The sequence below is a fragment of the Dromaius novaehollandiae genome, chromosome 17, assembly GCF_036370855.1.
Source record: "Dromaius novaehollandiae isolate bDroNov1 chromosome 17, bDroNov1.hap1, whole genome shotgun sequence".
Classification (NCBI taxonomy): domain Eukaryota; kingdom Metazoa; phylum Chordata; class Aves; order Casuariiformes; family Dromaiidae; genus Dromaius; species Dromaius novaehollandiae.
The window spans coordinates 15,871,848-15,893,751 of record NC_088114.1 but is presented as its reverse complement, the minus strand read 5'-3'; the positions used below and the strand labels follow the sequence as shown (position 1 = coordinate 15,893,751).

The window sequence follows — 21,904 nt, the reverse complement described above, 5'->3', positions numbered from 1 at the left end:
AGGTTGTATGATATGTGCAATGATACTTAGTCCAGTTTTAGTAATTTAACCGTTTCTCACATTAATGCATTAGCGTACAGCAACTCCGGTGGTGCTGCTGCACTGTGGCATTCGCAGCTGGGAGTCGAGGAGTTCCCTGATACAGATACCATCATGCAAATTTCCTCTAGAGGAAAACCTGCCTGTAATCACCACCTTCTTACATTGTGACAGAGTGAGATGTGACGGTGAGATCTGATTAAAGGTTTTAATAATTTATCTTTAATTCTCTTGCTTCCCTAGGCAGGCATTCAGAGAGGAAAAAAAAAAGATGTCATTAAAACCATTTACATATCCACTGCCTGAAACAAGGTTTCTTCACGCGGGCAGACTTGTGTATAAGTTTAAAATCCGGTATGGCAACTTCAACAGGTAAGCATGTTAGAGCCGAAAAGTCAGCCTGCAGTTTGATGACCACATATAATCACTTGGAGTTAATACAAGTATTCAAGCATTTCCAAAGATCAGATTTGCAAAAAATAGCCTACTTTTACCCATCTTGGAGCTTCAAACTCAAAAGTGTGTACTTCAGCTATTTTGTACGCTGGCCACTGTCAGCAGTGTGCCTTTCACTGGCCCTGCAGTCATGCATCCAAGTGTGTACAGAGAAGCAGTCCTTGGAAGCTGTTGCTGGCTCCTGTCAGTAGGGTTTTTTTCAACTCAGTATGCTTTTTCTCAGGCTTCCCTTTCCACTGCCACCCTTATTTTGAATATGCCTGTGACAAAGAACATGTCCTGATGTTTTGAAACAACAGCATGCTTCTGCAGGTAGAGGAGCTGACAAAGACTTTTCTGATAACAGCTTTTCTCAGTTAGCAGAAGATTTTGTAGTGGCAAGCCTGAGAAATGAAAGCAAAGGGACAGTATTTTATGCTGTCACTGTTTCTGCTGCTGCTGGCATGTAAGGGAGGAAGAGAAAGCAAAAGGCCTTTGGGGGTGAAAAAATAATGAATAGGAGAGTTCTGGGAGACAGCGGTTGTGTGGTGAGCCTCAGATAAGGAAATTACGGTTAGTAAACAGCAAAGTAATTAAAGCACAGGGTGCTGATTTAGTCTGGTCAGATGGGGAAAGTGTAACAGAAGTGAAGAGAATGATCTTTTAGAGGTGAAAGAAAATATTTTCCTAAGGCTATGATCCTGGAGGAATCTGCTTGTACCTGCTAGTCACATGTGCAGAGATGATGACCAAGTACTTTTGTGCATGGGCAATACCTTGATCAGCAAAATCAACAAGCTTTGGAGCTTTGAATTTGAGAGGAGACTCAGAATCCCCAAGGCTGTGGGCTCTAGTAATCAGTTCAGTTTGAACTGCTTGGACAAAAGGAGTCAGAACTGCTCAGGTTTAAGGATAATAATCAAACCAGGTGGTTATAGGTTGTGCCCTGCCAAGGAGCAGTCTGTAGATCTCAGACTTGGTCTGAAACTTTATGTGCTACTGCTGTCGTCCTCTGGTAAATAACCTGTACCCGCTTCAAGGCTGTGATCATCAGCAGACAGCAGTTAAGCGTGATGCCTTTACAGGCATTTGGAAAGTCTTGCAAACTGTTGAGGTTAAATCTCTTTTCAGATGATGGCAAAGTGACGCAGACCAAGGTCCTTTTGAGTCAGCAATATCCCTGCATCAACGAGAGAGCGCAGTACTGAGCTGTCGTGAAAACCATGTTTGATGCCATTGAGAATGCAGCAGGGCTAAGACGCCACAAGCAATGATTCCCTCAAGTGTCTCCCCATGGAGTGGCTTTGTTAGTGTTAGCGAATTTCCTTGGGCAATCAGCTATGCCTAGACGTTGCCAGAGTCCAGGTTCACTGTGGAAGTAATTTGTTAACTGCAGAATTAAAGAGAAGAGGCTATGATTATCACGTCAATTAGACTGTCCCTAGACCTGCATTGAATCTCATGCAGCGTTTGTCTACTTTTTCCCTTGTAGAAGTAGGAATGGTCTTTGAAAGTTTGTAGCAGGAGTGCATTTTGGGATGCATTAAAATTTGATTGTTACTTTGGCTTTGCCTTTCAAAATTTTGTTGGAATAATATCAGATCCAGGGGGATTGCTCTTTTTCATTGCTTTGTTTTCCTTGTTGACTGTGAGAAAGATGTGTTATCTGTATTGTGGCATAGTGTAGTGTTCAGAAGATCCCTGAAATGTTGCATTTGTCTGTGAATAATCCCTTTCCATCAGTGTCATCCCCTTGAGAGGCACTGCCTGTAGTGTACATAGGTCTTTCAATATGTTTCTGAACAGCCCGAAGGTGTTCGATCTTGTTATGGAAAACACAGCCCTACAGTTTTTGTTTGGCAACCTGTCATTGCCCCTGCATGTTTCAGGGTTTGTGTGCATTGCAACATCAGTTCTTGAAATCTGGTTATACTTACAAGAACAGGAAATGAAAATTTTGTAGCAGACTTCACGTTTTGTAATAACTGCTGGAATTGGCAGTGAGCTCAACAAATCAGTCCTTCACACTGACACGGTGAAATATAGCAAAAGCAACTCCTTATACAGTGTGGGGCAGTGTTGTCCCAGCCTGTACGCTCCTCTCCATGAACAGAAGTATTGTAGTGTTATTGTAAAACAATACTTGGTTTGCTTCTTCTTTTAGAAACTTTATATTAAATGTCCCAGATGTGGATACTAGCTTGCAATGTGTTGACTGTACATTTGGACTGCGTGACACACTGATTTCTCCAGCAGTTTGTGTTGTGCATCATAGCTGTATGCGTAGTCTGCAGATCTTCAGCTCGTAGTGTCACAGATAACATGGCCAATAAGGTGGTGTGGCTTCAGTCTTTCTTACTACATGTGTCTTTTATCCAGAATGCAAAATAAGATTTTGGCGGTTGCTAGTTGTTACTCATCACGTTCATTAAACAACGTACGTTTGTTAATCTTCTCTTTTTGAGTAACGTGGTGTACAGTTATAAAGTGATAGGCTGTGGAGTTACCTTAACTTTGGCATCTAGCCTTTGCATGGAAGTTGAACACAACATGCAGTTCGGTGTAGATAAATTTGGTTACTAGAAAACTGCTATTTCTTTGCCTTGTTGTTGTTAGCTTCCCTTTCTCTTTTGGACCATAAGGAACTGATCATCGAGCATTATATCTGTATTCCAAAGGAAGCTGTGGGTACATCAGACTGTTACTTATGCTTTTGGCTCTCCCAGCAGTTAGCAGCCGGGGGAGGCAGTAGGTAATATTACAAAGCACCAGCAGATCTAGTTTTAGTTTTTGAAGTATAAATTTCATGGCAATCTTAGGAGTCTGAGAAATCCGGAATTGCAGAAGCTGCTATGAAGAGGGAAGGCAGAAGTGTTTCCCTAGTAGTTGGACCAGTCTCTCTGGCTAGAATTAGTCTGGAAAATGGGATCATATCTGAGGGCGTGGGAGGAAAAGGCAATCCCAATGGGCGTCGCAGTCCCGGCGTGCTCTTGGAAATCTTCCCCATCCTGCCGTGGTTGCTGGGAGTACTTGATCTCAGCAAACAGATGTGTCATAGAGGCTCCCATCCTCACAGTAAGAGTATGTCAGGTCTTTAATCTCTTTATGAAGAATAAAAAACACTTTTAGGTGCCAGAGGATTCTCAGCACTGATTGGTAAGTGGGTGGTACCCATCATATGCACTGAATAAGGCAGAGGTCCCTCAGGAGAAAGAAAGTGTGCATTATCACAGTTCAGTATCACACTGAAAACACGTGCAGAGTAGGCAGAATTCTTGTTGTAAATGCGGTTTGAATTCTCCCATTACCTGATTTGGAAGTTTTCAACTTTGCAACTTCATTTTTCTTCTACTAGAATTTTAATGGTAACTAAAGCAATAAAGGCCAGATGCCCAGTCAGGATCATATTGAACATGTATAAAATAGGTATCTGGTGACTGGCATTTGCCTTGGGTGATCCCCGGTATGTATGACAGGAATCTTGTGGGCAACAGGATCACCAGGGCTTTGCCTATGCCTTATGTTCATCCATGTCCTTCTGCCAGATGTCCCTTCTCCTTTAAAGATTCAAAGAGTGAGGCATCCCCAGCCTTTCCTCAGGTTAGTCCTGGAAATGAGATGGTAAAAACTGCCAAACTGCAAAAACCACTGTTTTGGGAATCAGCTCAAAGTTCCTGCCAGCTGGCAAACTAAGTATAGGAGTCTCGGGACCAGGAACCTGCAAATGTCCTCTGCAGTGCTTCTGTACTGACCAGTGCAAGCAACCAGAGCTCACTAAATCTGCAGGCCACTTTTTTCTTCAATCTGACTTCTCATCTGCAGGCTCAACTCATAATTACATTTCAGTTTTTTTACTTATTTCCAAATAAGTTCTTATTTACTTAGTTATTACTTACTTATTTCTAAGTCACTTTGTTTTTTCCACTTTTTAGTGGACTCTAAATTTTTTTTTAACTTATCTCTTACTGTGTATTTTGTTGTTGGCTAACGCCTAGCAGCCAAAAACTGTTGAGAAGAGACCTCACAAAGGATATAGTTAATATCTGGGAAACAAAGTTTGATGCAGGCAGTTCATACCTCCCAGCATTGGGTGATGAACTCCAGTGCTATGAAGTCCTCCAATGCTATGAAGGTTTCTCTACATTTCTGCACTGTGGAGGGAATTAAGTCATAAGTTCTGCCAGTCACTTCTTTTTCTCTCTTAAACAGAGTGGGATAGCAATAGATAGGAGATTGATGTATTAGTTTGAGGCCACCTTGAAAAAAAGCCATCGTAGTGATTACTGGGGATTGAAACAGTCAGATCTCTCATGTATTGTGTCTACACACACATAAAATACAGAAAACTCAAAAGAAACAGTTCTTGTGGAATAATGGACTTGTCTCCAATGTTTTAAGAATTCATCTGTCTGCTATGTATTTTATCTATGCAATGAAAATGTTCCCTGTTTATAATGTTTTGTTGTTGTTTAAACTCTTGCAGTGCGTGTAGCTCTATTGCTCTTTGATTGAAGTAGGGGCTAACTCTCTCTGTTTGTTTTGCAGTGCTGATGATCTCAATAATACTGAAAGTACTGTCAAGGAGTTAGAGGTAGGATATGAAGCAGATACATGGGGTGTTAGCTGAATCTTTTGTTCTACATGGGACGGAGGATGTTCTGTCAAACGAAACGTGCTAAATGAGAGTAATGGGGAACTTACTTGGAGAGTATGAGGGTGAAAAAAATCACTTAGTTAAGAAATGAAAAATTTCATGAAAAGACAGAATTAGCTATGAAAAGGAGGAGAACACTTTTATTTGAAATATTAAAAAAAAAGCTAAGGAATGTAAATCTGGAGAAATGAAAACTGTGGCATACTTTAAGGTCACGTGGAGGGAGCAGGGAGAAGAAGGGGAAGAAAACAAGTGAAGTCCTGTGTATCTAGAAGCTAACTATTCAATGATTCTTGCAAACTGTAAAGCTACTTTAAGATTTTCCCAAGCCTGGAAACTATTTCACAGTAGAACTGTAGATACATTATTAATCTTCCTTCATTTCTTTTTTGGCATTTGCAGGAAGCAATTCGAGTAATCCTTGGAAATCTTGATGATTTGCATCCGTTTTCTACGGAACACTTCACTATCTTTCCCTGTATCCTTTCTTACTCGTAAAATGAAAAATTCAATGAATTGTATCCATTTGGCATTGCTTAATTCCATATTCATATTTAGCAGTGTACAGCTCTTTAGCTAGAGTGCACCACCTTTGAGCTTTACAGTTTCACGTTAGCTGAGGAGCCGCTTCAGTACTTGTGTTCACCAAAGAACTAATTTAAAAGAGTGTTTTGCATTGTCCAAGTCAGATTTAGTCAGAGAAAACACAAATCAGAGTATATATGGAGTCACAGTAAAGCCACCTAAAGCAATAATAAACAAAACTAGCCACAGTGTTTAAAATGTTAGTAAGACATAAAACATTCCTTATAGACTCAACAACTTTGGCCCACTAGTAGAGAAGATTGCATTAGTTTTCTTGTAGGGTACATTAGGATTAAATCACATGCATGAGCTTCTGAGGATGGATTGTATCTGTGAGGCCCTCTTCTATCTGCACAGGAAGACGTTTGAGCTGGACCTGATGAGAACAGTGTAGTGTTCCCGTGAGAGGAAGAGTTCTTATGTTGCCTAGATAAATGTCTAGTATAAAAATTGTTTCTTGGGCAGAAACAAATGTGATTATATGCTTACACACCCACACAGGTGGCTGGGAGAAGCAAAAACCGCCTTAGAGAGTGATTTTTACACGGAGAAGTGGCTGAGCTGATATAGACAAGCTTTTGAACACACAAAGCCCATAAGCTTGTCATATGGTTATCCTGGTCACAGCTTTGATGTAGTCTTTGAAGTCTAAAAATAAAAGCGAAGCAAGTCTCTTCAGCCCAGTATTTGCCTTATTTTGCTCGCCCTCCCTTATTCCTTTGGGACCACTCATCAGGTTTTTCCCTTCCTCCCTAAACTTTACAGAGGCATTTAGCAGCTGCCAGTTCTATCTTTTATCCAAATATAGCTCTGTAAAAGCTTTGTGCCGTCATTCAGCGTAGATATGTAGAATTTAATATTAGAATATTCAAATGTACAGGTTTTGTTGAGTGTTGTTTCCTATTTCAGTTTGGATATGTAAGTGCTGCGGAATTTGAGTTTGGATTATTCTGTCTAGCAGTTTTACTAAAGACCCCTTCTCCTTTTAGATAGTCTTGCATCAGAAGGCATCAAGGGCCCAGCTAGCCTTCATTTCTTTCTTATAGCTTGAGCAACATGACAGAATTTAGCTGTCTGCTGCATATTCCACAGCTGATTTACATTAACAATAATTTAATTAAGTTGAAACCGTTGATTAATGGTTCTATTGTTGCTGTAGTTTAGTTTTAAGAGTTAAAAAATGTAGCTGTCCCAAGGCTCTTGTCAAAGATAAAAATAAACAAGTTGGTTGACTGAAAAGCCTTTGCAGTCCGGAGGTGTGTCAGTTTGTGTCCTAGACTTTCCATTCCAGTTTTGGAAGACTGAACCATTGCCACACTTTGTACAAGCAGGCAAGAATGAGATCATCCTCTTTGTCAGAAGTTGGTACATATAACAGCTTATTCCTGTTACTGCCAGAAGGTCAAAGTAGTCAAGAGCAGAATCAGACAGGAAGCACCCAAAGGGAATGCAAGTTGTTTGTCAAAGGTTCAGTTCTCTGAATCTTCTTCAGATGCAGAATCCTTGTTGTTGAGCCATTTTTGTCAGCATGAAATGAAAGAATACATTTTTTTTCTCAGCGGATTAGCAAGCCATGATTTTCAGTTATTCACATTCCTGCTTCCTGGGTATGTGAACTGATATAAGGTCTTCCACCATTTTTTTTAAATCTCCAGAGTTTTGGAAAGCTGAGACAAGGTGATGACTGAATAACAAATTATTGCCTGATAGATCTCAACCACATAACCATTTGAATAACTCTTTTGATGCAGCTTCCCATAACCAAGTCAAATCTGATGGACATCACCCAATAGTGGTGACACCTTCTGTGCTTTGAATCTCCATCTTCACAAATGTGACCATTTGTAGGCTGGTTCTTAAGAATTGTTCCTAAGAGTCTAAGTGGTGGTGTTTGCTAGCTGGGCTTTATAACAGCCTCTGCATCCTCTGAAAGGGTCTTGCTGCAATATTTTAGACTCCTTATGACCTTGAAAGCAGTCCAATTCAAGTGTTTCTTTCACTGTGAAGGGTCCCTCCTCTTCCCTTTAAATCACTGTTGTGCCTTTAGAGATCTACTTCTAAGCTTTGGCAACATGTCTGTATGGTGAACTAGTGCTAAATTCTGTAACAATAATGCAGTCCTCAGACTTTCTCAGCCTTTAGATAAGATTGTCTGATATTTTTGTTGAAATAGGTACTGTCACCTTCTGGTATTGTTTGTATGCGTCATTTGGCATTTGGGAAAGTTCAGCTGCATATTTGAGGTACATGAAGGGCATCTTTTGGTAATCTTACAGGAACACAAATCTTTCCCAAGTCACCCAGGCTTTTGAAGCAACATAATAGGGATCACAGAGGGTAGATCTTCTCTTCCAGGATTTAAGGTCTGTAGAGAAATCGTCTGTGTCTTAGATAAAGAATTCCAGCCTTCACTGTTGGAGCACTAAAGCTCAGCCAGCTTTGCCTGCCTGCTTGAGGACTATTTGTTTCTCAGATTTTTGTTTCTAGAACTTAGAAGTCTGTCCACATGTTTTTTCCTCACATTTTGAACTATGATATAAGTGTAATGATACTACTCCTGTAAACTGTGTTCCACTTCAATTTTTACAAAGTAATTAATTTTCAGTAAGGAATGCCAATAAAGTTTTATCCATAGAATTGGAAGAGCTTGGCATGTTGTTACCTGAGGGAGGATGTCAGGACTAGAGCCAAATAGGAGTAATAAAATACAACACATCTTTAGTACAGGCTACTGATGAAAGAGTATCACCTGAATGAGCTTTTTTTCTAAGGTGTTTCTAGTGTTTTTCACAAAGCTAATGCCCACGGATTGTGTTTAGTCCATTATACAGATGTTTAGCATGGTACAGTTTTTGAAGCCTTGCAAGAAGACATTCTTAGGACTCCTGTTCCTTTGAAATGTTAATGTTACATTTTTAAGTCTTAACATCATGCTCAGATTTAAGTAAATGGGAGCGCATATCAAAAATGAGATTCAAACATGGGGATGTACATCTTCTGCCTTATCCCTACATTTGCACTATGTATCTAGAACTCAATTCATTTCAGCAAAACATATCTTTTGGTAAGTCTGTATGGTTATTTCTGGATAAATTCTGGAAAAAAACTAGTATTTTGCAGCATGGTGTCATTATTGCTCATGGAAAAGAAAGCAGTTTTCTGCTCTGAAGTAAGTTTTGTCACTGAAGTCATTTTGCTGCTGCTTCCAGATACTACTCTCCACGTAGCTAATGTTTGCCAGCTCAGTTTCTAGGCATCTTGCCAGGAAGTCTTCTAAGAGCAGCAGCATCTGCAAGAAGACAGATGTCTCTGCAGCTCTTGCCTGTGACAGACTCAGAGTATAAATACTGTTGTCTTCACTAATGGTTTCCACTTCAGCCCTTCTGTCAGACAAGAAAGCTTTGTCAGACAAGAAAGCTTTGTCAGACAAGCAAGCTGCCTCTAGCTTTCACCTTCGCATAATAGCACTGCTCCAATTATTGCTGCAGTCTGTTTTTCTCATTTCTGCATCACTGCCTGATTTTAAAAAAAGCAAGCATCTTAGTTTTTTGCTACCTCTGGGACTCCCAGATAATGAAACAGAGGCTAAAACTTCTACAGTGAATTTCCATCTTACCCCCACAAGGGTTGAGGACATATTTAAAAAGCCCTGTAAGGCTGAAGATCCTTTTGTAAAGAGCCTTGGCAACTCTAAAGGACAACTACACTGTTGAACAACGGCTTCTGGTCTTTCCCATTCCTAAAGGATGGGAACCACATGCTCAGGTTCATTGGAAGCATCAACTATCACAGTAATGCACTTTGAAGACTCAAAGGAACAACTCTGAAGCCACATGAATAACCTTTTTGGCTCAGCCTGAAGAGCCATCTAGCCAGTATTCAGCCTTTAAGCGTGGTTGGTAACAGTTGCTTTGGGAGACAGAGTGTATCCTCCTGCCCAGGACACTTTTTCCAGGGCAGCTTCCCAGCTTCCAACATTAGAAAGGCTTCCTGAGCCAGAGGTTCCCTCTGGTTGTGCTGTTCTTCCATGAAGTTATGAAGTTGCTTTTGAAACGTGCTTTCCTGTTTCACAACACCAGCATCATGTACAAGGAATTTCAGGATGTATTGTGTGAACAAACCGCTGTTTATTTCACACGTGCTGCTAGATCATTGAATTTGATGCCCCTTTGTTCTTATTTGAGAAGCAATAGTAAATAAGAATTCACCTTCCTTTTCTGTGTGCCCACCTTGAATTCACATCATATAGCTTCTCAGTCACATTTTAGTCTGAACTGAAAAGTTCAGGGCTGTTTAAACATGCTTGAACAGAAGCTTTTCAATGACCTTGAGCTTATGCATTGCTCTTTATCTCAATCTACTGTATCTTTGGGTTACGGGGAGCAGAACTGCATGCAATGTGGCTGTACCATAGATTTGAAGGAGAAACATAACAATGTTTTCTCTTTTGTTCTGCATTGCTTTTCTAAAGTTTCCTGACTTTCTATTTACCTTTTCAACCACTGCTGAGTATTCAACTGGTATATGAAGCATGTATGAAGCAATACCCAGTGATTCCAACTTTCCTTCCAGCAGCTAGGTTGGAGCCAGTATGTGTGTATGTGAAACACATTTTCTTTCCTTCCTTGTGCTTTACTACATGTTTGTTGGTGTTGAACTTCACCTGCCATTTCATCACACTCTTTACTTATATTTTTATAACAAAAGAATGCAATTGTTTTTCTAAATAACGGTAGTAATAATGATAATAATGTGTTTTGTATAACCAGCACATGTTGTCACTTCACTAGTATCTCATTTTCAGGGTCTTCTCTGAATTTACTGAACAGGCTCAGGCCCCAACTGAGATCTCCATAGGACTCCACAGCTAACCTCCTTTGCTCTGAAAACTGAGTGTTTATTCTTACCATTTCCTATTTTTAACTGATTATTGATCCCTGAGGAAATCTTTGATTTATGACTGCTTAATAGATATTATAGTCTTCTTTCCTGTATAAAATGTAATTTCTTACCAGAAATTTCTTAGTCTCACCCATTTGCTTGTGTTGTAGCATCTTCTACTGTACATATCATGTTTTGATGTAAAAACTTCTAAACATGGAGAATCCACTGACTTCCCTGCAGACCTCACTACAATATTTCATTGCCCTCCCCAGATATTAACACAATATTTCTGTTCTAAAATTACATGCAGCAGTTTCCAGGCATTGATAGTTCAGGTTGCTGTTCACAGAGACTTTTCTTCTGGAAAATATGTATATGTCACATGCATCTGAGATTAGATGCTCAGTAGCCTAAAGAGCCGTGCCCTCGGCTTGTCCTTGCACCTTCCATCTGATGCCTAAAACATAGACTGTTGCTTGCGATTCTTTGGTTCCTTTTCTCTTCTGAAATGTCTGCTAATTTGGTACCCTGTGATACATTGCTATATCTTTTAATATAAGCCTTCAGCACCTTCAGGAAAAGCAATTGTCCCCATTCCATCAACATGTGGTTTTTGCAGGCAAGAATTCTAATTCTGAAAGAATTATATTTACTGGTTTTTTTCAATTTCAACTTACCATACGCAAATCCAGCATTCTTTCTAAATATAAAAATATATTTCTAAATCTTATTCTTTGAAATTGAGGTGAAGTGCAAAAATGTGCTACTAAGTTGCTAAAGAAACCCCATCCTAAATATTCACCAAATTTTATAATTTACATGAAAATTTTATAATTTTACTTTTTAATTACAGGTAAAGAAGTACACAAGGGAAGTTCCAAGCTTGTAAGTTGTGTATTTTTTTTAAGCTGCATTCTAAATAGTCTGAAGAAGCAGAATATATGTGGAAATTTCAGATCAGAGACATATTTCAAGACAGGCTGTGCTATGAGTCTCATATTTCTAGGTGTCATTTCAGCCAGGTGATTAAACAGGCATTGAATTCTCCCCTATACCCATTCAAGTTGCAGGAGGTTTTTCTTTTAATTACAGTGGACTTTCAGTGAGGCCCTGCCTCAGGACCTGAGGGCCCTGCTGGCTTTAATTGAATTGGCTGGCTTCAGTTCTCTACAAGGCTGACCTGTCCTGTTAAGTGGTTTCACCTTCTTGAGAGTCTGTATGTGGTCAGTATTTCTGAATTGTGAAGTTCTTTCCTAAATATTGGGTATGTCATAAACAATAATCTTAAGTTTATTTGGAAATTTTTTGTTTAATGAGAACTCAGGGTAGGTTTGTTTCCAATGAGGGTAAGTGTCTGAAGAGGGAGTTAGGTATTTCTGAAATTCCCACAAAGAAAATCCCACTATCTCTATTAGCATTACATCCCTGCTAAAATCAAGACCTACCTGTAAAGATGGATCAAGAATCATGTCCTGTAAAGTAATACTATTTTGTTATCACCTTTGAGCATAATTCTCTGGATGGCCTCTCAGTGCTTGTCTTCTGTTTGAAAAAAGAATCTAATATTTTATACATTGATCATTTTTTGGTTTTCATTGTATAGACATCAACAGTTTTGCTAAATACAAATCTATGTTAACTCTGGAATTTGTTATAAAATAGAAAAATTCTTCAAAAGTCAGAACCAAATTTTACCAATACCAAGTCTACAATGTTTTGAAGGTCAAGGAAAGAAATGAAAGGTCAAAAAGTACTGAAACAGAAGGAACAGTGAAGAGGAGAAGAGTGGAAGATGAAGCAGAGACTCCATACCCAGAGTCAAATATGGACAGGTCAGTTGACTAGAAAATATTACTGCCGGGCACGTATCACTGTTTTTAATATCTCATGAACCTTCCTCATGTTTCATTATTGTGTAACTCTGCCCCATTCTCCCTTCTCTTCCACACATGCCAGAGTTTAAGCAGTATTGCCCATATTTGGAGAAAAGTCATTCCTGTGCCATCAGATAGGGGATATAAGTCTTCCTGTTTAACTCCTTGTGTTAATATGAAATATAGGATCACAGGGAGTGGGGAGCAAACTGTAAAACAGCTGAAGACAAGATACTGCACAAATAATGTATTGGCCCACACACCTGAGTGAGACACAGTAGGGGAAGAATTGGGAACAGTTTTCTAGCTGAATCTCAGTCTGTTCCTCAGAGTTTGCAAATGAATTCTGCGCCTCAGTTTGAAGCTGATGGCAAAACACATTTGAGCTTATTTTCACAGTGCTTGAAAATCTCTTAGAATGTGTACGTGTCCGTTTGTGTGCACATGTGAATATTATCACAAATCTTTCATGTCATTTTGGTAACTAAAGTACTCATATTCATTCCAAACTAGATCTACATCTATGGATTTCAAACTTTTATATTTTCTGTTAGTGCTTGACTACCTTTTAGAGGCAAGCCCAATATTATTTATGTTCCAGCTGGCTTCTTTATGCTCTAAAATGTAATGCTTTATTTCATACAGTTTAACATTTGTTGGGGTTTTTTAACTATTGTCTACTTCGGCTGTGTTTATAATCTACATATTTTGGGTACTTAATATTTACAAGGACATGACAGGCAATCCCAGATCCAAGGCTGTGATCTAAAATGTTTATGCACACCTTTCTCATCCCCTGGTGGTTTGCCAACCGTGTCAAGTCATCTCTCTTGTTTCCTTATATTCTAACCAGCTGTCAAATTTATTTCATGCAGAGATTATAATAGGTGAATACTGAAGCCAGTTCTTCTCCTGTTCATACCAATGTAGTACTTTCACTTATTTTGCCCATCTGTTTCAGGAGTAAGTCACGATAAAAACTGTTGGAAATGCATAAAGAATGAGATCAGGATCTGGAATACTTTCTAATTTCCTTGAGCCAATATATGAGTTGTAGATTCTTAAAATTTAGGGTCAGAAGTGGCTACTTCGTTATCTAATCTGGCACTTCTCTCTTAATCCTGTATTTTGCCCCAGTAGCACTATTCCAGAAAAGCATTAAAACAAATCTTTGTTTTTAAAGTGTATTCTTTATTTCCAAATTAATTTAGCGAGGCATCAACATTGGTCATTTTTCTGATTTTTCTGTCAGACTGAAAAGCTCATTCAGTCTGATTATTTCCTCTCTAGGAAGGTATTTGTCTACTGTAGCTGTAATTGGACCATATCTTTTTTTCCTTTTTTTCCTTTTTTTCCTTTTTTTCCTTTTTTCCTTTTTTTCTTTTTTTCCTTTTTTCCTTTTTTTCCTTTTTTTCCTTTTTTTCCTTTTTTTCCTTTTTTCCTTTTTTCCTTTTTTCCTTTTTTCCTTTTTTCCTTTTTTTCCTTTTTTCCTTTTTTCCTTTTTTTCCTTTTTTTCCTTTTTTTCCTTTTTTTCCTTTTTTCCTTTTTTTCCTTTTTTTCCTTTTTTTCCTTTTTTTCCTTTTTTCCTTTTTCCCTTTTTCCCTTTTTCCCTTTTTCCCTTTTTCCCTTTTTCCCTTTTTCCCTTTTTCCCTTTTTCCCTTTTTCCCTTTTTCCCTTTTTCCCTTTTTCCCTTTTTCCCTTTTTCCCTTTTTCCCTTTTTCCCTTTTTTCCTTTTTTCCTTTTTTCCTTTTTTCCTTTTTCCCTTTTTCCCTTTTTCCCTTTTTCCCTTTTTCCCTTTTTCCCTTTTTTTCCTTTTTTCCTTTTTTCCTTTTTCCTTTTTTTCCTTTTTCCTTTTTTCCTTTTTTCCTTTTTTCCTTTTTTTTGATAAGCTAATTACATGAGCAGTTTTAAGTTTCATGTGGTCCTTCCTAAAGTACTGTATTTCTCTGAACAGCATTCAGTTCTTTAGTCCATTTCAAAGTGTAGACACCAGAACTAGACACATTCATCCATTATTGGTCTCACGGTACCTCTGCAGAGAAATTATAATTAGGACCCTGTTATCTGAATAAAATGTACAGTTCTGTACCTAGACTAAGGGTATGTCTTACAGAGACCACTGCTTGCCCAGGTTTGGTCATAGCTAAACGACAGGAAAGAAAAAATGATGATTTGGTAGTTGACAACTTGAGATTCATGTTTTGTGGGAGAAAAATATGATATGTGCCTTAAAAAAAACTTAGAAAAATAAAAGATTTCTAACCTGAGAACCCACAGAGTAGTTCAGACCAATGGTCCATCTAGCCCAGTCTCTTCTGTCTGGCATTTACTGGAAGTGGCTATCTAGGAAGAAGTAAAAGCAGGACAAACGTATATGACACCCCTGAGCACTCTTCCAATGTCTAATTATTTTCAGCTTAGAGGATTTGCTGAGGTTAATGTGGTTTGTCCAGTGAATAACCTTCCCAGGATTTCTTTTCCTATATGCATTTGTTCAGTCTCCTTTTGCAGCCATGTCCATTTTTTACAACTTTTTAAAAGATCTTTGAACTTTTTTGTCAAGGAGTTCTACCAGTCAACTTCTGTTGGAATGAAAAATCATCTTTATTCATTTTGAGTCTAGCTCCCATTAATTTAATGGGATGGTGGTCTGGTTCTTGTGCTGGGAGAGATAGTGAATGGTCAGTCCCTCTCCACTCTCTCCTTGCCACTCTGATTTTTTTAAACATTTCTCATATTCTCCCTAATATCTTATTTTTTCCTGGCTGTCAACTCTTATTTTATTGCTCTGTCACTTGGTCTTGTCAGGTCCTTCTGTGGTTCTTTGCTGTCTGCCTTCTCTTTATGTGAATAACTTTAGGATTTTGCAAGCTTTCTCAACTCACTGCTTATCCCCTTTTCAATGTCATTTAACATTTTTGTTCCCTTAAACTGCTTGTTTGTTTTAGTAAAAAAAAAACCAGAAATCTAAAGCCTGGTGGAAGTACACATTTTTTTGAATGAGAATTTGAGACAGGAGTTACAAATATATATTAAGGGTATATGTCTTGTTGGCTAGAGGTCCTAAAATTTATAAATATTTATGGTAGTTGTTTAAATATTGCTTCCTTCTTGTGATTTTTTTGTAAATTCGGTTCTCATTTATTTGACTTATTTTTAGAACGGGAGCTGGGTGTGTTCACAGCATGAGTAAAGCAGAACATGGATTTGAAATGGTAAGTTACAGAAAATTCGGAGAGGCACAACAACATTTGTTAAATTCTAGATTCTTAAAATGGCATGCATAAAAATGCCTTCAGATAATTTTCTTTTCCTTTTTTCACCCGCATCTGTGATAGAGACATTCCTGATTCTGGCTCATCAAAATTACTCAAGTGATGAGTTTTACAGCAGGACTGCACAAGCTTTTCCAGTCTCAAGCTAAGAATACTGGGGGTAAACTTAGCCCCTCAGATATGGACCTGAAAGATCCCCTGCCTTGTCTTCAAGACTCCGGTATTGCTGCCTCAGATTCAGGCTTTGTGGAAGCATCTCCTGTTGGGCTCTTTGTCTGTGCCCCTGCATACAGAATCCTGCCCCCAGCCTCCAGTGAATGCTGACCTTGAGACTGAAGTCAGTGTCAGTACTTACCCCTTACCGGCAGCATCCTTGCTCGGTGCAAATGCCTCTGCGGGTGTCTGCTTCTTCATGAAACAGGATGACGACTTTTCTTACTAGTGCATATGCTGGCATTAGGCATCAACTTTATGAGATAATCATTTGCCTGAGAGAGTTTTGCCTTCGCTTACAAAAATTAACTGCTGTGCACCAGAGGTGATGCAGTTCCAGAGGTATTAACAGTTGGTTCCTAAACCCCCTGTGCTCAGAAGACTTCGGTAGGAGGGGAAGATTCACTCCTAGCCCCCATGCCTCAGCCTCCAAAAAAGCGGCTTTGACAGAGCCTGCTGTTAGGCACATGCTTTAGGAAACGAGCTCTTCCCTCACACCCCCCTTCTGCTCCTGCTGGACGGTGCCCATCCTCCGAAATGTCACAGCATGTGTTTTCTTCCATCTGCTGGATGCTGAGGTCAGAATAAATTTAGTTCTAATCCCATGTTACCACCTTGCTGACCTCTTCCCTCTCCAGCTGTTACGAGAGCACCTTTTCCGAGAAAGCAAGCCCCTTTCTCATGGGATTGTCCAAGAAGGAAGTTAGTACCAAAGAAACACCTACTTCCACCATTCCTTGGGAGGTGAACACCTGTGTCACATACCTGGATTTCTGTGTGTTTCTGTGTGAGAAGATAGTGCCCCTGTTTCAGGAGCCTTTTGGAGCTCCCCAGAACTGGCTGGGCCTTAAACAAATGCCTTCTGCTGGCTTATTAAAATCTCAGCTGGGGAATGCTGCCTGCTTGCCCTCGTAGCACTGGTTTAAAAGGGTCAGTCCCAGCATAATCTCTGTGCAGTGATTCATTGCATGTACAATTATCTGCAATTTCAGGTATTACTAGCTGCATGGTTATCTTTAGCCTGCATGGATAAACACCTGTATTGAGACAGCCCCCACGCTTTTGTAATCCCAAGACGTTCTTTCAGAAGTGGGGGTTTTGACAAGTTTGTTCATTTGTTTGCTTTTTTTCAAGATAGGAGACTGCCTGGCAACTTTTTAGGAATGTTCAGTGCAGAATAGCTTCTCTAATACAAGTAGGTTTGTTGGTCTCTAAGACCGGTATCACATTTTTCTCAGATCGCCTTTGCAGTATGAGAGGTTGGTCTCTACGCTCTGTCCTTTCTGGCTTCTTTCAGACGCTCCAAACACTGTTGGTGGGAGAAGAGTCATCTTCTCAAAGCTGCCCTTTGCTCCATGCTTTGGTATAATCACTGTCCCAAGAATGCCACCAGTCCTCATACGGCGCCAGGGGTTTATAGCAACAGCTTTTTGCAGACTGGAGGCTTTCTAGCAAACTTCCTGGAGCTCTAGCTGCTGGTGGAGGCAGAATAGTATCTTCCTTTTGGTATAGAGGTGACAGAACATGGGGAATATATGAGTATCTTTTTCTCTGTCATGAGGATGCACTGGAGGGTTGCTGCAATGACTAAAGCAGTTACACAGGGAGCTGTTGACTTTGGAGGTGTCAGAATGAATGAAGATCCAGCCTAAACATTCTTCCATTTACAGAATGCATCAGGAGAAGTGGAACAAAGTGTGGGCACCTTTTTTCGCTCATGTTTGAAAGAAAACTGGCAGGTGATCAGCCTGTCACTGAAGTTAGGTTTATAGATTATTTAGTCATTTGAGACTAAACCATAAAGGAGCTCTCAGGCCATCCAAAGATAAGAATTTTGCACGAACCTGAGTTTAGTATAAGAAGCTTTATTTTAGGTCTGTGAATTCCCTGAGGAGGGAGGGGTAGAAATATGTTGCTGAAGAAAGTCCTGATAGTAGCAGCAGTGAGAGAGCACTCCTTGCATTTTAGTTCTTTAAGCAAACAAACAAAAATCTCTTGCAAAATACGATTTTACATCATGTAACACATTTTTTGCTTTGCTTTTCCTTTCAGAATTGCTCCAAAGAAATTCAGTGTGAATATTGTCCGGCATCTCTTACTGAGGGCTGTAACCCTAGGAATTCAGGTAAATAAAAAAATTCTTGGATTATTTCTTACCTATTGTATTTGAATTGGTCATATTAAATCAAAAGCTGCAAGGATTACATTGGGATTGGTTTTCCTTAAAAAAACATGTTCGGCATTCTCCAGCATGTCAGAGTAGGAATCTCAACCACAGTAATGCAGTAAGCCACAATGATTTTGTTTAATATAATCTGGCATAACACATTCCCACCCACAGAGCTAGGCTAGCTAGCTCTTCACAGCACTGAACTGCTAGATGGGAGTTTACCTCACAACCTGTATTCGTTGTGATTGCCTTAAAACTTCCCAGGCATTGTGTCAGTCTGAGCTTGGACACGTCACTCTCTCTCAGGGTCTGTCATTGGGTATTCATGGAGCGTGGAGGGAGTGAGCTTTTATCTGTTTTCTTGCTGCTGTTTATTACAGGGGGACCTGTGGAATGTAACACTGAAAAAAATACAGAAACCAGTCAGGCTGAAGGTGAAATGCAGCTACCACAGCAAATGGATCAAGTCAGAAACAAAGGAAATACAGAGTTAAAAGGAAGAAGTTTCTCAGAGTTCTGGAGAAGGTACTAATATCGCAGCTGTGAGCAGATGCAGTCCTTACTTAATGCTGCCTCATAGTGCATTATTTGCTTTCTCTTAGTTAAGACTGAGAATCACTTGTGTCATCTACTTATTTGCTGAATTTTGAAGGAAAACTATTTCTGCTGGTTTGTGGAGTATGTTTGCGTAGCACACTTTAGGGCGGAGTAGACGTACTTAAGCAAACTTTAAATGAACTAGCTGGGTGTGAGATGAAGCTTCAGCTGTGGTAGCAGGGAATGTCATGTGAGCTAATTCACTCTCCTGAGAAGCTACTTGTCCTGGCTAGATTATGTCTGGTTCTGGGCAGCTCAGGTGATTCTACATTACCTTGAAGAGTAAATATGTCTTTTGCTATGCGTAAACCAAAGTCTCCCAAGTTAAAGATTCACTGATGTCCTTTCTTCTTGTGGTAAGGCACACATTCCTCATAAATGTTGCATTCTCAGCTGTCTTTGGGAAAAAAACCCTTCGGGGAGACATGCTGGTTCATCACATCCATATGGCTTTTATCACATAAAGAATGCCATCAGGATTAGAATGGGTTGAATGAAGAAGCGCTTTATTGAGCTTTGGATCAAAAGTTTCTCTCAAACCATGCCTTCTAGAGTGTCCCTAATTGCAGACTCTGATAGGTGGCAACACTGCCAACTAGGTCCTTTGACAGACTGAGTAGAGAGGAAGCGAAGAGGTGCAGTAGTTGTTGGGCTGAAGTAGATAGACATCGCAGTGTCAGTGTAGGGGAATAGGTATGGAATAGACATGCCAGAGTGAAGGTAGGGGCCAAAAGAAATTGGCTGCAAGCACTTGTTTGATGGTTGTGGTAGGTGAGATGTTTGGCCAGAATCGTGTTACTGCTGCACATGTGCGAGTAGGCATGGTTTCAGTTGGGAAGAGAGGTTGTAGAGCCTCCATCCGTGGAGATACTCACAACCCAAGTAGGAGTCATTGGACTAGATGGTCCCCAGTGGTCCCTTCCAGCCTCAACTATTCTGTGATTTTGTGATTCATGATACTCAAAATAATGTTCTCCTTCAGACAAATAGAAAGAATAGAATTAATAGCCCAGACACACTTTATCAAGCACATGCAGCATCAGGCATGCATTCCAGTAAGAATTTGCCCGAATAGTTTTGATCTCATGGTTTCTGGGACATCCCACCACTGGTCTCCTGCCTCACCTCCTCTGCAGGTAGACCAGTCTGAAATAGTTGTATGTGATACCACATAGATATTTGAAGTGCACATTTTTTCAAATCCTTCTGTTATTAAATTGGTAGACGATCCCAATTCAGATTTGCAATTAGGTGTGCAAGTTCTGACTCCAGATTGCCATGGCCTTAGCAATATCTATTTCCATCTTAAACTGAGGAATACATTTGGATTGACCAGGACCAGTAAAACACTGTTGCATATGCACATTCTTAAATTCAGGGGAAATTGTTGCACTTGACAAGTGTTTCTTACCGGTGATTAAAGCACTGCTCTGAAGGGGCCCCAAGTCAGCCAAGAAACTTCAGCTGACAGTGCCATCCCTTTCTGTAGAGTGAGTACACGAAAGGGCTTAGGAGTTCAGAAGCTGGGCTTTATTGGGTTCATAAGCTTTATTTGACTTCTAGGCTTTCTTAGGAGAACATGCACACACACACATGCATGAACACACAGAGTTTGGAAGAGGTGTATTTGTAAAGAGCTTAAATTCAGACTTTCGAGGTGAGACATTAAAATAGGTTTGAAAACAAATCTGTCCACCGTACAACTGTCTTCTTTCCTCCCATCTTACTCTTCAGTCTAGCAATTTTGGTGTGTTTCCAAGACAAAGATAAAATTCCGTGCTTTCCTCGATTTCTCTAGGACATGACTCTCTCTTCTGAGATTTATCTCCAGGTCTGCTCCCTGCTTCTCTTAGGTGTCACTTCTGCTGATGATTCCTGCTGGCCCTTTCTCACAGGCTTTCTATCTCCTCAGTTCCTCTCTAGGAATAAGTACTCGCTTCCTCCTTCCGATGTCAGGCTTGCCTCTTCTTCAAAACAAGTCTTTGCTAACCAAAAGGCAAACTTTTAAGGTTGCCTGTTAACATTGTTACAAAAATTAACACACTGTTAATATTTTTATACACTTAGCAGAATATCATGTTCTACCTTCCCTTCCAAGAATACCTGCTTTTTTCCCCCCATTCACTTATCGCTAGGTTTGTAAAGGACTTGAACCTAGTGGGGGTTTGCAACTTTGGCCTTTGTAGGTTTGACTCCAAAAGACACGATTTTTATCAGAAATTAAAGCAGCCGTACGAAACATTGCTGGACGCTGCTGACTAAAAGAGTGCTCTCGGGCACATGGAGACTGTGTACCACAAGAGCAGTCAATTCACTGGCCAAGGGGACTTGAACAGCTACAGTAACTGTTTGATAAGTAGCAGTTTGGTTTGGAAGAAATAAATATTTATATTAACTGTAATGTATGCCTATCTGTAACTATTAAGACTAGACCATTGTAGCATGAGTTATTCTTTCTGTTTCCTCTCTTAATTTTTTTCTATCTTATGCTGGCAGTTGTGTCATTCAGGGAGGGGGGGGAACAAAAATAACCTTGTTATTACACTTCTCAGAAAAGTATTTTAAGTATAATGTACTCTTTTGTTTTTGTTTCCCCAGCATACTCATTTCTCCATTGCAGCATCTTTTTGGTGGAAATAACTGACCCTTCAAGTATTAATTGTTGTGGAAAGGTAAACTTGTAGCGTGTACGTCAGGTTGTGTTGTTTCCTTTTGTAATTCAGCTTTTCACATTGCTTGTCTCAGCTATTAAATGCAATTTACTTTGTTTACATTTTCAAATTAACATACTGAAGATGTTGGGTTAGAAATAGTATGATTTTTGCCTTCACAAACTAGAGTTTTTGAAAAAAGAGTAAAAAGTGTTGCAATTTTGATCTTTAAATGTGATAAACGGAATTTTACATTTTAAAATCATTATATGAGATTCTAATAAAACAGACATCAACTTGGAAGCGTATGTTATTTTTACTCAGTTTTACGCAGTCTGAAACTACTCTTTCCAAGAAGAAGTAATTGTTTCTAGTATTAGATGTATTTCTATACTATGCTTCACAGAACTGAAGAGGTCAGAACGGTGAATATATTTTGCATTGTTTTTCCATTATTTTACAACTTGTGCAGTTATTTATACCTACACAACAGCCTAAAACATTGCTATACATCTATCATTATGTTT

General features: G+C 39.5%; 1 protein-coding gene across 1 annotated transcript; it reads left to right on the top strand.

Moving 5' to 3' along the window:
• The first annotated feature begins 303 nt into the window (after positions 1 to 303).
• Positions 304 to 21,680, top strand: MAJIN (membrane anchored junction protein). Its single transcript, XM_026119195.2, has 10 exons — positions 304 to 411; positions 5,020 to 5,065; positions 5,531 to 5,606; positions 8,652 to 8,777; positions 11,451 to 11,482; positions 12,320 to 12,429; positions 15,632 to 15,686; positions 18,012 to 18,084; positions 18,510 to 18,654; positions 21,325 to 21,680. Exons 1-10 carry the CDS (start codon positions 311 to 313, stop codon positions 21,368 to 21,370), a joined length of 810 nt encoding a protein of 269 aa, XP_025974980.1. The 5' UTR covers positions 304 to 310; the 3' UTR covers positions 21,371 to 21,680.
• Positions 21,681 to 21,904: the final 224 nt, after the last annotated feature.

Coding starts and splice junctions, on each gene's coding strand:
- MAJIN (XM_026119195.2), top strand. CDS start 311: ATGTCATTAAAACCATTTACATATCCACTGCCTGAAACAAGGTTTCTT. Junction 18,085..18,509: donor CTGTAACCCTAGGAATTCAG/GTAAATAAAAAA, acceptor TGTTTATTACAG/GGGGACCTGTGGAATGTAAC. Junction 18,655..21,324: donor TTCTCAGAGTTCTGGAGAAG/GTACTAATATCG, acceptor TTGTTTCCCCAG/CATACTCATTTCTCCATTGC.